This window comes from Helianthus annuus, chromosome 5 (genome assembly GCF_002127325.2).
Source record: "Helianthus annuus cultivar XRQ/B chromosome 5, HanXRQr2.0-SUNRISE, whole genome shotgun sequence".
Lineage (NCBI taxonomy): Eukaryota > Viridiplantae > Streptophyta > Magnoliopsida > Asterales > Asteraceae > Helianthus > Helianthus annuus.
In genome coordinates, this window is record NC_035437.2 from 514,653 (window position 1) to 528,483 (window position 13,831).

Below are 13,831 nucleotides of genomic sequence, written 5' to 3' on the forward strand. Positions count from 1 at the left end.
ACACACATGTTAGAAAAAAAAAATGTTATAACAAGCACATTATAGAATCGAACGTTTACATAAAACATTTCTGTTCATTATGAACAATCTCTAACCTCGTATTCGTGATACACATTTCTAACACATTTGTTAGAAAATTTAAAACATGACCAAATTAAAGCATTAATGTCATCATTAAAACTCATCAAATGCCATCAATAAAACTCTACTCAAGAGTTTCACCATATGAAGACTTAAGAGTCTCAATAATTATAGACTTAAACTCTAATAAAACTCATCAAATGTCATCATTAAAACTCAACTCAAGAGTTTCACCATATGAAGAGTTAAGAGTCTTAATAATTATAGACTTAAACTCTAATAAAACTCATCAGATGTCATCATTAAAACTCTACTCAAGAGTTTCACCATATGAAGAGTTAAGAGTCTCAATAATTATAGACTTAAACTCTAATAAAACTCATCAAATGTCATCATTAAAACTCTACTCAAGAGTTTCACCATATGAAGAGTTTAATTAGTAATTAAAATTTCTCTCAAATGGATTTAGAAATCACAAATTAAAGTTGGTGATAAATCTCACACAACTACACCATCACTTTTTGGTGATTTAACTGTTGAAGTCAATCAAACATCAACATCAGCGTATGACCTTTTATTTCTAAATCATACAATGCATTAAAATCAATGCTACAACAAATTACTTGTATAAAATGTTTACATAAAACATTTCAAAGGATTTGTATTTTAACCATTTTTAACAATCATGTTAAAATGAAAGAAATTCTAACGCGCACGTTAGAAATATTAACATTTTCACAAAAATGTTAATTCGACTTGCTAAAAGCACATATATGGTTCAAATAAATAAGTCATTTCTAATACACACGTTAGAAACTAAACAATTAAAAATTGTTTCTAAACTAACACGTTTCATGAACGTTTACAACACACATGTTAGAAGACAAATGATTACAAAAATCATTATAAGACTTATTTGTTCATATCAATCCATGGGTGGATGAAAAGTCTACTTTAAATAGAGACTTAATTAGAGACATAAAACTCTAATCAAGTAACATAAAACTCTTATTTAAAGACATAAAAAACTCTACTTAAGAGAATTTAACGTTTACAAAAAACGTATGGTTTACACCAATAATTCCGGTCTAACACACATGTTAGAGAATTTAACGTTTACAAAAAAACGTATGGTTTACACTAATAAACCCGATCTAACACAAAAGTTAGAAAAATTAACGATTTCCAAAATCGTTTCAAAACCAAACGTTGGAACCAAAACTATTCGTTTTGTACCACGGTATAGGATTTAAGACTCTATCTCAATCTCAAAAAATCCAAACACAACAAGTTGTACTACATACATATTTCCCAAAAAAAAAAATTTGAAAGATCATAACCTCTAAAAATATTTTTTTTATTCTATTATAAATTCTTTCGTAAACCCAAAATCATTATAAATAAGGGTTTTAAGATTGTACCAACAATCTCACGAAATCTGTTTTAAGTTTGTAGGAATTAGGTTCACCTTTTGTAAAATATAACTACAAAATATATGATAACGAGACTCTCGTTATTCGTAGGAAATATCATAGTACAATACCGGTTGCAATAACTAAATAAAAAGAATATAAAATATAATCATATATACCAATCTTGATTCAAGTCGCATCTCTGATGGGTCCTTCACGCACACTTGATAGCATCCTAGACTCGAGTATTCATCATCTTGAGTCTTGAAAAATACTTCTTGACTGCAACAAAGAGCACACTAAAACGTTGACGATTTTGGTTGAGGCACGTGTTCAACACGCTTCCCTTACAACAGATTTCGTGTCTCTACTAAAGACAACGCGTCTGTCTCCCAGGGTACAACAGCCGAAGCAGTCTGTACTGCCGAAGATGGCTCACGGGCCCAAGGTTACATCCGGTAATTGTAGTGTTTGAACTCATGTCGTGGAAAACAAATAGAGAGTACTCATCTCTCTAGTTGGTCTTCAAGTGTTCATCCTCCTTCTAGTATTCTTCATGTATCAAGCAGTACCATATTCTTGTTGTCACAAAAGAAAGCATATAGCCTACTATTTGTACAAGACCTAAGGATTAGTGAAAGGTTTCACTTAATTAGTCACTTAATCACTCACTTAATTAGAGACTTAAAAACTCTAATAAAACTAATTAAATGTCATTAAGAACCTCTACTCAAGAGTTTCTCTTTTATTTACCACATGAAGATTCTAATTAATATTTATAATTTCATTAAATTATAAATGTATTAAATATCCATTCACCAAATTTCCAACACGTTTCACCTTAGTTAGAATCAATGGCAAACCTTTGTAGTCCAGTTAGTATGCAGTTTCATACCCAGCAAAGCAAAAGATTATTTTGTCTATAGGCAAATAATTATATAAATTGCCATAGTCTATACATATATCAGTTCATTTTTTGGCTCCTTTGTAAACACTAAATTTGTTTGTAGCCAAATATAGTAATTAAACAATCCAATTACTCACATCATAATCACTGAATTTTAATTTTGTAACACCTAATGGCCACTTTCTTCTAGTATAAACTCACAACTATTTTTCATACCCAGCAAAGCAAAAGATTATTTTGTCTATAGGCAAATAATTATATAAATTGCCATAGTCTATACATATATCAGTTCATTTTTTGGCTCCTTTGTAAACACTAAATTTGTTTGTAGCCAAATATAGTAATTAAACAATCCAATTACTCACATCATAATCACTGAATTTTAATTTTGTAACACCTAATGGCCACTTTCTTCTAGTATAAACTCACAACTATTTTCCTATTATTCTTAAAGCTTTCTTGTTTCTTTTTTACTTTTATATTTTATGTATTTAATTCAAATTTAACCCATATATGCTATATAACTCACATCAGTTGTTTGTTCAAATGTTTGAGTTTTGGTTATTCTATCCGGATCACCAAAAGCTACCTGGGTCATATGACCCATATAGATAATAAACAAATAGATCCAATCAGCACTATTTTTCAACTAAGAAACCATATTTTAGTCATTCTAAGATCAATAAGCTTAACCACAAGAAGATTCGTTGTGATCAGCCTACGTTCAATCCTCTGAATCTTTTGCAAGCTGCTTATTTCATCATCTCAACCTCATCACATTCTGAAAATCTCAAAAATATCATACAACTTTAGATGTAGATGGGTTTTGGTTGAGGATTCTTACGCAAATCAAAGGAATGCTCAACACATCTAATGAATGTCTTTTATATGCACTCTAAAGTAACCTAGTGGACTTATTTCCCCTATGGAAAATATATCCCCTTAACTACCTAAGATTGTTTATAAATTTCTATGAGGAAATAAAGTCTTATAGGTAATTAATTAGCATAGGAAAACAATCTACCCGGAATCACAATTCCTCACTATGCATATAAAAAAAGGGATACTTAGCACCGAAATACACAATTTTTTTTTATCAACACAAAAAATAAGAAAACAGAACATCTTTTTTACCAACTACAATTCTTTGTTATATGTAGTTTTCACACTGTTAGTAACATTGGTGTTACTAACAGTACTCTCCTCAGGATTATCAACACCTCCTTGACCCAGAGACCCCAAAGCAAAGCAAGACTATCAAATATATTTTTAACTAACATGATATAGCCCATTGGTGCGTAACATATAATTCAAATTATCGTCTACTAATCTACTATAATATCGCCCATTGGTGCGTAAACAAGAAGACATTTACGTATATGTGAGAAGTTAAACGTGATCTCAGGTTACAATTTGAAGGTATAACCATCCGATCCGAGCATGGTGCCCGATCACCCCAAGCAAGGCCTTGTGTATTTCAATTTGCAAGAATGGAGAGAGCTTGAACAAATGAAAGCTTATTAAACTCATTGCTGATCAGTAGTGGTCTCACCATATTTGATTCTTTGAATTTTGCTTTGAAGATTTCAGCTTTGATTATCAACAGCCCATTTATTCTTCTTACGGATAGGTTACAGTGAGAGTTTTCATCTCCTTCCATGGCCCATCTTCTAGTTCTTCGCTTCCAAAGCATGGCCGAATGTTTCTCTTTTTCAATGTCAACCCATTGCTAATTTAATCCAAGAATTGAAATATCTTACAAGGAGGTGGACCAAAATCAACCCTTGTTATTAGATTAGTGGCCAATGTGTGTTCAAGTGGAGAGCCAAATATTGGACAGTGAAACTTGAGTAGCCATCCACAAGGAACAAGTTAAGTCTCCTTCTTCATTGACTCTTACTATATATTTGCATTTGGACTTTTGTGTTAAGAAATGTCATGAAAGCATACATGAATTGTAGAAAAGTCGTCCGTCCTGGATTTGAAGTATCAAACCCAATCCCGAATCGACAAAATAATGGGGATTCTTGAACAAGCAATAAGATAATAATATAGGTAAACAAAATAGTAAGGTTGAAATCCCCAAGACACCAATTTATTTTAGAATCTCAAAGAGTTGTCATTTACTTTACATCCATCTGCTGCATATTTATTTTCACATGCTACTTGAAACAAACAAAGGAAGAAGAAATTCATTAACCATAATTTGCAGAAACTATTATCAATTCTCTCGTGGTTCAAGCCCCGCAATTTCTCTGACAACTTGAGCTTTGTCAGCCTCAAACTGTTCATCCTCTGCAATACAATGCAAATTTCATGAACCACATACTTCTTTTTCTTTTTCTTAATTTAAATTTCCTCACCTTTATCCGGCTTAAAATCAGCAAACAGTCGCAGAAGCTTGCTCCTGTTTGCAACAAGTATGCCAATGATGTCAGCTGGCTTATTCTGGTTTGCTGCAAACAACTGAACAGAACAGAACAGATATTGTTTCTTACAATTTGCCCAAACAATAATAATATCATGGTTAAATTTCTGTACCTTGAAAACATGAAATGCCTCTATTTGAATGCTCTTGCTTGACTCCTGCACATTCTTATAACTTTTGAGATATGCTTTAACCTAAATTAATAAATAGAGAGAGAGAGAGAGTGAGAAGTCATGTACTCTCAGAAGATTCATCAAGATCCTCAAGTTGTCCCTGGAACTTGCATATCTTGTCATCACAGCAGAATTAGATCGATCCAACAAGATATCTCCCAAAAGCTGCAAGCTATTGGATCAGCCAGCAATTCTATAAGCAAGCATTATTATGAAACAACACCCTTTACCTTGATAGCCTGCCTTCTTGTTATGTAATTGGGTGACTCCAGAAGCTTTGAGTTGTATTCTGCAAAAAACTGACAAGAGAAACACATGCATCGTATGCTCAATGAAAAGCTAAAGCTACAAATCCAACTTATTAAACCAATATGAACAGTAATATATCTATATTTGAGATCGAAAATTGCCAATATCAGCAGCAGAATGCTCCTGTCTTAGAAATGGAGTTCTCTTTTCATCTCATGTGATGTAATCATCTTCATTCTTGACAGATGAATATCATTTTGAACACTTGGTTAAATAAACAACTACACTGGATCCACCTTTTTACTAATATTAAACAATGGACAAAATTCAAGTATGAGTGTTACCCAGTCATAGTTTTTAGAAAGAAACTCAGCAACTGTTGACTTGTGTCGTGTCAAGAGTTCCTGCAACAAAATACGAATAATGAATGAATGAATGTATGTTAGTCAAAAGCAAACCAACTAGCCAAAGGTTTCCAAAGGTAATGGGGATTTTGATTATCAGTGATTCATTGAAATACACATGGTCATGTTCACTTTAAGAATGTTGTGTCCCAGTGGATCAAAGGCCGAACAACAAATAAATCAGAAAAGATATCTGTTATCGAGAAAGAATATGAGAAACAAACACAAGTAGTATAGTATAGAATTGCTTCTAAGGGCAGGAGGCACTAAACCTTGAATGTTGCTGCTGCATCAGCAGCAATATCAAAATTCGGAAGTTGAATATAATCAAAGAACTTCTTCATATGCTCTGACTCCAATACATACCTGAAAACCCCCAACCAAATTAGGAAACTCGAAAACAGTTTAGCAAATGACCAACAACATTTCAGAAACGCGGTTTCCATTTCTTAAAGAGAGGGAGGGAGGGAGGGGGGATCTGAACCCAAAAGAAACAATTTTCTCTGAAAAGTTGAAGAAGTTATTTATACTGTACTGGAAGCAGAAACAAATGTAGGAGGGAGGGAGTCCATGTAACTGACTGACCTAGCAACAGTTTGGTGACGTATACATTCCCTGAGCATTGCACCATAATGTAACGCCATGTCGGGATCCTCATAACTAAAGAAACATAAATTAAAATCAATCATGATATGCTATGCTATGCTTTAAGATATAGAATAATAATAAAATCTTAGGAAGAGGGTTGGGATAAACATCATCATAAAACATAAAGCCCAATTTCCTATCTAAATATAGAAATCACACTAATAATGTTAACAACATTATCAGTTGAGAGAAGATCCTGCCTGCCTGCCTGCAATATCCACCACCACCACCAAGGGAAAGGAATAGGGATTGAGCATACTTACCCGGATACCAAGATATCCATTAGATCAATGTTAGCCTCCAAATAATCACAGGCGATCAACCTGGACTGAACTTGTTGGCGTTGGAGGTTTGCAACAATTTGAGTGGCATCCTTGCGAGCCTATCAAGTGAAGTTTGCTTTGCTGCTGAATGATAATAATAATAATAAAAGGAAAGAGAGAGATGAATAAGGAAGGAAGGAAGCTTTTTACTTCTAAGTTGAGCTTTGGGAGACAGACAATGAGTAAGCGGAATGTGTTTTCTTTGAAGAACTCTTGGGTGAGTTGAGCGCAGGCTTCAGAGACCGGCTCGGCTTCACTATTTCCGTACAGAATTTGCTTTAGCTCACGGAGGAGCTTACTCAGCGTTGCAAACTAACAGCAAAACATAAGGGCTCCCCAATGAATGAATGAATGAGATCCAATCCAATCCAATCCAAATCAAATGAAACTGTAAGAAGTAATAAAAACCTAATAATAATAATCCAACCAACCTTTTCCTCGCGCTTGCTCTCTCGACTATCAGGATTGCAGTCGGCGTATATGAGGAGATCCCGAGTCTGACGGACCAGGTCAACCGGCGTCTTGGGTTTTGACTTGAACAGTCCTTTCATGGCGATCGATTGCTTTGCTGCTGAATGAATGAATGAAATCTGAATGAATGAATGAATTGTGGATAACAAACAAACACTAAACTTGCCCCTCTCTCTCTCTCTCTGCTGGATCTTGGGAAAGGGCATCACATGGGCCCCCCGCCCCTCCCTATTGACCTCTTTCACTCAATTGTTACTTTTCATCCTTCTACTTTCACCATCTTTCAACTTTCTATTAGTTAAATACCTAGTTAGTCTTTGTGGTTTGCAAATATTGCAGACTTGATCACAGTGGTTTAATAACTACACACTTGATCCCCGTTGTTGTATTTTTTACACTCGAGTGATCCTTATCACTAACTTATATTAAATATTTTAGTTAGGTATGTGTTAAATGACTATAATGTCCTTAACAATTAAAAAAAAAAGAGATAGGCCGACCATCTCATCTTCTTCTTCTTCCTCCTCTCATTCTCTCTATCTCTCTCTCTAAACCTACCACCACCACTTCCCCCTTCAACCCACCACCACCTCCACCTCCACCTCCACCGCCACCGCCACCTTCAACCACCACTATACTCTGTCGCACTACTACCTCGAAACCCATCACCCATCTCCACCACCGGAAACAGATCGTTTGATTGGATGATGTGTTTTCGATGTTTTAGATCTGTTCAATTTGGTTCCGAATAATTCCATGTCATCGTTGTGTAATAACCATGATCCTTTTGGTCTTTTCATCTGAAAGATAAAGTTTAGGCATTATATTTTCTTCATTAATGTGAAAGATTTCCTTTTCACCACATGTTGTCGTCAATAAGGTTGATTCTTTGGGTTCTTGAACGAGTGCGTATGTGGCAGAATGACCAATATAATTATATCTAAAACATCATCTTACATTGCTTTTGGGTTTCCTATCTTTTTTTAGATCTTTGTCATTCTTTCGGTATTTGTTGTGGTAATTCTAAATTCCTTTTGATTCATAAGAAGTATGTCATTCTCCTTTAGGTTTGACTGGAAATTCGACAAAGATCCTCCTTTACAAACGACCATTTTTGGTAATGGAAATTAATGATTGGAAGAGCATCAAGGGGGTTAAACGTTACACTTTTTCAAGGGGTGTCATGTGGCGAAGAATGTCCTTAGGGGCATTAACCACTACGGAAACAATTTATTTTTTAATAAAAAAAATGATGGTGTAATCTTGAATAAACAAACTTTATTCCTTAAATGACAAAACCTTTAAACCTGTGTCCTTACAAGTAAAGTGTTATGATTTCCTTAAAAATAAATAAATCTCTGATTAAACCTTGTTGAATCCTCTCGGACACAAATGGATTCGGGGTTTCAGTTTCAACAATTCGTACGTAGTCGGGTATGTCTGCTGTTTCTATTTCTGAATTCCGGCAGTTGATGTATATTATTATTTGTAAAGATTCCACGGTCCTTCCTTGGGCAATTTGTTTGATGTTTGCAATTAGAATTCAATCACTTCCATTCGGGGGGTGGGGGGGGGGGGATTGAAATTGATTGTTCTGTTCTTGGTAGAGAAGAATTGATAGGAGGGTCGATACACAGAAATATAGATTGATAACATGTTACAAACAATGATAAGGTTTGGGGACAGTAACTGTAAACGGTGTTAAAGTAACTACCATAACTAACTATAAATGTCTAATGCTGTTAGGGTGGGGGGTATGATGTGCGGGGAGTGGGTGATTAAACCACACCATCATGATTGAGTTAGGGTGTTTGAGTAGGAGAGACTGAGAGAGGGTGAGAAATCGGGGTATGGTCACCGATGTGGAGAAGAGTGATGGAGGAGAGAGAAGAGAAGAACCAATCAAAAAATATATAACTCAAACACCCTAGAGTGATTAACCAGAGTGTAAAATGGGGAGTTGACGTAAAATGAGGAGTTGACATGGCATAATATTATTGGGTAGAGAATCACTCAATCACCCTAGAGTGATTAACCATACCCCCACCCTTAAGTAGTTAATTCGGTAAATATGCGGTGACAGGGCCGTCTATGGCCAAGTGCAGAATGGGCCTGTGCACAGGGCCCAAACCAATATAGGGCCCAAAAATTTCTTTTTTTATATATATTTAAAAAAAATTCTGTATGTTTTTATAAAAAAAAATTATTAGACCTGTGTTTAAATGTTACAGGGCCTGTTTATTAAGTTTAAATAGACCTGTGTTAATGAACTAGTGTATGGGTGTGTGCACAAGAAATGAATAAACTCAATTGAAATGGGTCTGCCTTAGTATAACAGTTTAATAGGCCCAGGTTAATAAACAAACATATTTCAAATCAAACCCATTAGAGGGTGCTGGGCATTGTGCGACTGTGCGGGAAAAGAAGACCATCATACGTTGTTTTCACTGTGACACTGTGTGACCAGACCAGGCGACCATCATCATCGACGTAAAGGGTTTTGTTTAAGGGCGAAATTGAGGGTTAACCAGGATATCATCATCATCGGTGCAGGAATTTTTTGGAACATCGAATCAAGGGTTTAGCAAATAGGGCCTAAATTTTTATCTCGCACAGGGCCAAATTATTTTTTTACATTTTCGGAGACGGCCCTGTGCGGTGATGGATGGGTTGCATTTGACGATAAACCTTAATGCTTACACCTTTCTTTTAGATGATAAACCTTAATTTGAATCGTCAATCTTTCATTTTTAAAAGGGCTAGCTAGCTTGTTTGAACTGTATTATTAAACGTAAAATAGCTGGGAGATAAGAGTGACTAAGATTACATGATCTCCTAGCTAGCCAGCCAGTATACTGTATATATACATGGATGATGATTAATACAAAAAGGATAATGCAGCCGGCCGGCCACTTAGAATATATATATGTATTAAGAAAAAATGGATATTGGATTGGCTTCAGTGTTGTCCAGTTTTGAGGCTGACAAAGACAAGGGCTCCTGCAAATTAATCAGTTATAATTAAAATGAGTGAAGAAATTGTTATTATATATAAGTAGTTGGAGTTGGAGTTGGAGTTAGTTTGGTACCAACCAAGAGTGGGCATGAGAATAGCCAATGCAAGGGTCCCAGCAAGTTTCAGAGGCAGGCCGGTCTTGAGCATATCTTTGACATCAATGTGACCTGTGGTGAAGCCTATGACATTTGAAGGGGTTGCAGTAGGAAGCAAGAAAGCAAACTGAGCTCCAATGGCTCCGGGGACCATAAGGAGGAGCGGGTGGACATTCATATTTTTAGCGATCTGGATGAGTAGCGGAACAAGGATGGTGGTGGTGGCGTTGTTTGATGTAATTAACTCCGTCATGAAGCCGCTTATGACACAGACAGTGGGTGCAATGGCCAAGTATGGTGTCTGCCCCAGAAAGTCGAGCGTCCTGGCTAAGACGTCTGCTACACCGCTTGTCCTTACTCCATCTGCTATTGCAAGACCAGCACCGAGTAATAAAACGATATTCCATGGTAGTTTTTTGCATTTGTTCCAATCCATTAGCTTCTCTCCTTGTTGTTTCTTGTTTGGGATTATGAACAGTAAGGTAGCCATCATCACCTGCAGTTTTGTCATTATCATCATCATCATCTACATACGACGACACGAGTGCTTGCTAATTCATTCATTTACTTACGCTAACTGTTCCATCACCAACACGGTCATTAAACAGGCTTCCCCATCCAGGTATGTCGTCAGTTATGCTTCTGGTCATCCATAAAACAATTAATGCCGAGAAGACACCCAACACCATCTTTTCCGCAAAAGCCATGGGACCTAGTAAATCAAGCTCCCTCTTGATGTGGGCTCTATCCAGATAAGCTGAAAGAGTGTGAGCAGATCCTCTTGGGCAGTAGGCTAGACAAAGTATGGCCCACAAAGCAAAGAAGAGCAACAAGGCCATAGGGAATCCGAAGAAAAACCATGTACTGAAGCTCAGGGGATCGGCTTCTGGAAAGTAGCTCTTCCACATCCCAACCAGTATGAGGTTGACACCAGTCCCCGTGAGGGTGCTCATTCCTCCTATCGTGGCCGAGTATATCACCCCAAGGACCACTGCTTTGCAGAAGCCCTCCCCTGAGGGCAGCCGCTGCAGGATTCCAGTGGCCACCGGCATCATCATCACGGTGGTGGGGGTGTTGTGCATCCACATGCTTACAAATGCTGTCGTCCCGCAGATCCCCAATAGGAGGAGCTGTGGATTTACAGGATCTCCTCCGCAGAACACTAGTGTTATCTGCCACCCAGACCCACCCACCAATATTATTACTTTTATTTTTATTTTTAAGCTAAAAGTATCAGACTATATTATTGCAACTTCATATTATTATTTGTTTAGGTCAATTATTTTGATATCCAACAACGTAGTAGATCATAAGATTGGCTGCAAATGAATTAATGAATTATGTTAAAATGATTTGTTGTTTGAAAAGTACGTTTTCATGATTAAAATTTCAACCATTTGAGTGTGTGTGTGTGTGTGTTTAAAATTAAAAAAAAATGAATTAATTAATATAAAAGTGCTGCTTACGTACGTTCAAGGCTAGTCTTCTATGAATGTTGTAATGCTCAACGGCAAGAGCGAGTATAAAACTTCCGAGGACAAGGGAGATGACGTCATCCATGTAAGAGCGTGCGACATCGTCGGAGGAGGCAATCCCAAAGAGAGGGAAGAGGAAGAGCGGAGACATGGAGGTTATCGGCATGGGGACGGCCTCCGTGAGCCACCAGACGAAGACCCATGCAAGCACCCCCAACATGTTCCCCCCATCCAGCTTAACAAAGAGGCAAATCAAGCTGCACAGCAGGGGCCCTGATAAAATGAACAAGTTTTTAACCGTCAAAACGGATTTCAGGGTTGATGATGATGATGTTGAGCTTTCGTGTAAGGGGAGGAGCGGGGAGGAGGGGCTGCTGCTGCTGTTTTCATCCATACTGCTCTGCACTGCACTGCTCTGCAGGATGAGAGAGTCAAGTTTGTAACCAATTGTCATATATATCTGCTGCTGACTCACCCTATAATCCCATCCTTTTGATTTTTCAATTAAAAATGGGACTTGTGGTGGTGGTCGATGAAATTATTATTATTATTATTATTATTATTATTATTATTATTTAATATATAGTATAGATTAGAAAGCTACTACTAAAAATAATTGAGTGTTGGGCCCGACTATAAGAGATATCACCTACCTCACCTCATGACATGAAATGAAATATGATCAATTGTTAGCCATCATACCACAACATATTTAGGCCATGTAAAATAAATCTTCGTTTCCAAAAAATTAAATATATACCATTGATTCATTTCTGTTGTATCTTTAGATGATAGAAATCAAATCCACTTTCATCTGCCAAAGAAATATCAATCAATCTGCTCAACCAGGTATGGGTTTCATCCGTCTCCACGGGTGATGAAACAATGGTTAACCTGGCAGGGTTAACTCACTGGTCTCGTCAAGAAGGGTTAATCTCTTCCTCTCGAGGATCGCTGGCTGGATCACCGGTGATTGATCTCCTGCACAAGGAAACAAGCCGTGACTCGTAACAAGGAGGATGGGGTGGGGGGTGCTCCTTGTTACCACTCTCCGGCGTGAGAATCAGTAGTTTGCTTGGGAAGCAAAGTAAGATAGTAGTAGTAGTGAGAGAATTGTGAGAAGATACCTCAAACCTGGTTTGGGGTTGGTATTTATAGCCGAGGAGTGGAGGAGGATGATGATGGATGGACTGACGACGTGCTGCCCCTTTTCGGGTGTGTCAGGCTCGTCGGTTATGGAGGTTACGCCACGTCAGTCCATTGCTTACGTAGCTCTGACAGGTAACTGTCATTGGTGCCACTTGCACTGTGGTGTCAGTACCACTTGCTTGAGTACATAGGATGCGGTGCAAGCCGCATCGCTACGTGCGGTAACATCTGAAGTTACCGCGTCTCCTACTTGTGATCAAGGAATACGCGAGATGCGGTGCTAGCCGCATCGTCGTCTTGCCTGCATCCCTTGTCGTGACGAAAATGTCCGTATGGTGCGGTGTCAGCCGTACCACTACGTTCATCTCCTTCTATGCCTAAGGTAAGGCTTTCCTGTATTGATAGAAGTGTTCACTGGACGCGGTGCGATGCCGCGTCGCTGTGAATACTTCCGTTTTCGTACACCAGATGTGATGCTATGTCGCATCACTCTACCGTTCTCCTGTTCCATGTAAGTCCTCCTTTGTTACTAGATAGATTGGATTCAATCCTTGTGTCGATGCGTTCCCGCATGGGCACAAGTGGGTTGTTAGCTAGTGGGGGTTTTGATAAGGGTAATGGTCACTCGTGGTCGATGCTGACGCGAGATCTGGGACCATACCCCTTCAAGTCCCCCCAGTCTAGTGTTGCTGCCACATACAAGGTGTATGTGGGAGGAGTACTGGACTATGGTGTTTGGAAGGTAGTTTGGAGTCTGGAGAAGATCCTAGACCATGTGTGGTCTTTTCTGTATGTAAATGAAGCTGGAGGTCCGGAAGGGTCATCTGACGCCTCTTCCGTATCGGTGAAGGAATCTCGTCTGATGCGAGATTCTCAGCCGATTTATGTCACCAGGTGGTCTGCCACCTGTTGTTGTGCCGAAGGTCTCTTGGAGACCTTGTTAGTAATGCTGCACAAACTTCGAACCAACCTCTGAGATGGTGGTTCGAAGGTATGTGGA

The 13,831-nt window shown here is 37.8% G+C and overlaps 2 protein-coding genes across 2 annotated transcripts; both read right to left on the bottom strand.

Moving 5' to 3' along the window:
- Positions 1-4,463: 4,463 nt before the first annotated feature.
- LOC110939586 (putative MO25-like protein At5g47540) lies at positions 4,464-7,303 on the bottom strand. Its single transcript, XM_022181148.2, has 11 exons — positions 7,057-7,303; positions 6,776-6,937; positions 6,566-6,684; positions 6,240-6,314; positions 5,927-6,020; positions 5,595-5,654; positions 5,232-5,300; positions 5,068-5,166; positions 4,942-4,986; positions 4,764-4,866; positions 4,464-4,695 (listed from the first exon to the last, which is right to left on the bottom strand). The coding sequence occupies exons 1-11, from the start codon at positions 7,300-7,302 to the stop codon at positions 4,622-4,624; spliced, it is 1,146 nt and encodes a 381-aa protein (XP_022036840.2). The 5' UTR covers position 7,303; the 3' UTR covers positions 4,464-4,621.
- A 2,516-nt stretch (positions 7,304-9,819) lies between these two features.
- LOC110939587 (tonoplast dicarboxylate transporter) lies at positions 9,820-12,154 on the bottom strand. Its single transcript, XM_022181150.2, has 4 exons — positions 11,678-12,154; positions 10,780-11,379; positions 10,190-10,703; positions 9,820-10,096 (listed from the first exon to the last, which is right to left on the bottom strand). The coding sequence occupies exons 1-4, from the start codon at positions 12,134-12,136 to the stop codon at positions 10,056-10,058; spliced, it is 1,614 nt and encodes a 537-aa protein (XP_022036842.1). The 5' UTR covers positions 12,137-12,154; the 3' UTR covers positions 9,820-10,055.
- Positions 12,155-13,831: the final 1,677 nt, after the last annotated feature.

What these genes read in the sequence shown, in the direction of transcription:
- LOC110939586 (XM_022181148.2), bottom strand. Translation starts at nt 7,302, where the DNA reads ATGCCCTTTCCCAAGATCCAGCAGAGAGAGAGAGAGAGGGGCAAGTTT. An exon ending in ATGGATATCTTGGTATCCGG is followed by an intron (nt 6,315 to 6,565) that starts GTAAGTATGCTC and finishes ATGTTTCTTTAG; the next exon opens with TTATGAGGATCCCGACATGG. An exon ending in AGGCATTTCATGTTTTCAAG is followed by an intron (nt 4,867 to 4,941) that starts GTACAGAAATTT and finishes TGTTCTGTTCAG; the next exon opens with TTGTTTGCAGCAAACCAGAA.
- LOC110939587 (XM_022181150.2), bottom strand. Translation starts at nt 12,136, where the DNA reads ATGACAATTGGTTACAAACTTGACTCTCTCATCCTGCAGAGCAGTGCA. An exon ending in ATAGAAGACTAGCCTTGAAC is followed by an intron (nt 11,380 to 11,677) that starts GTACGTAAGCAG and finishes TCTGGGTGGCAG; the next exon opens with ATAACACTAGTGTTCTGCGG. An exon ending in TTGGTGATGGAACAGTTAGC is followed by an intron (nt 10,704 to 10,779) that starts GTAAGTAAATGA and finishes ACAAAACTGCAG; the next exon opens with GTGATGATGGCTACCTTACT.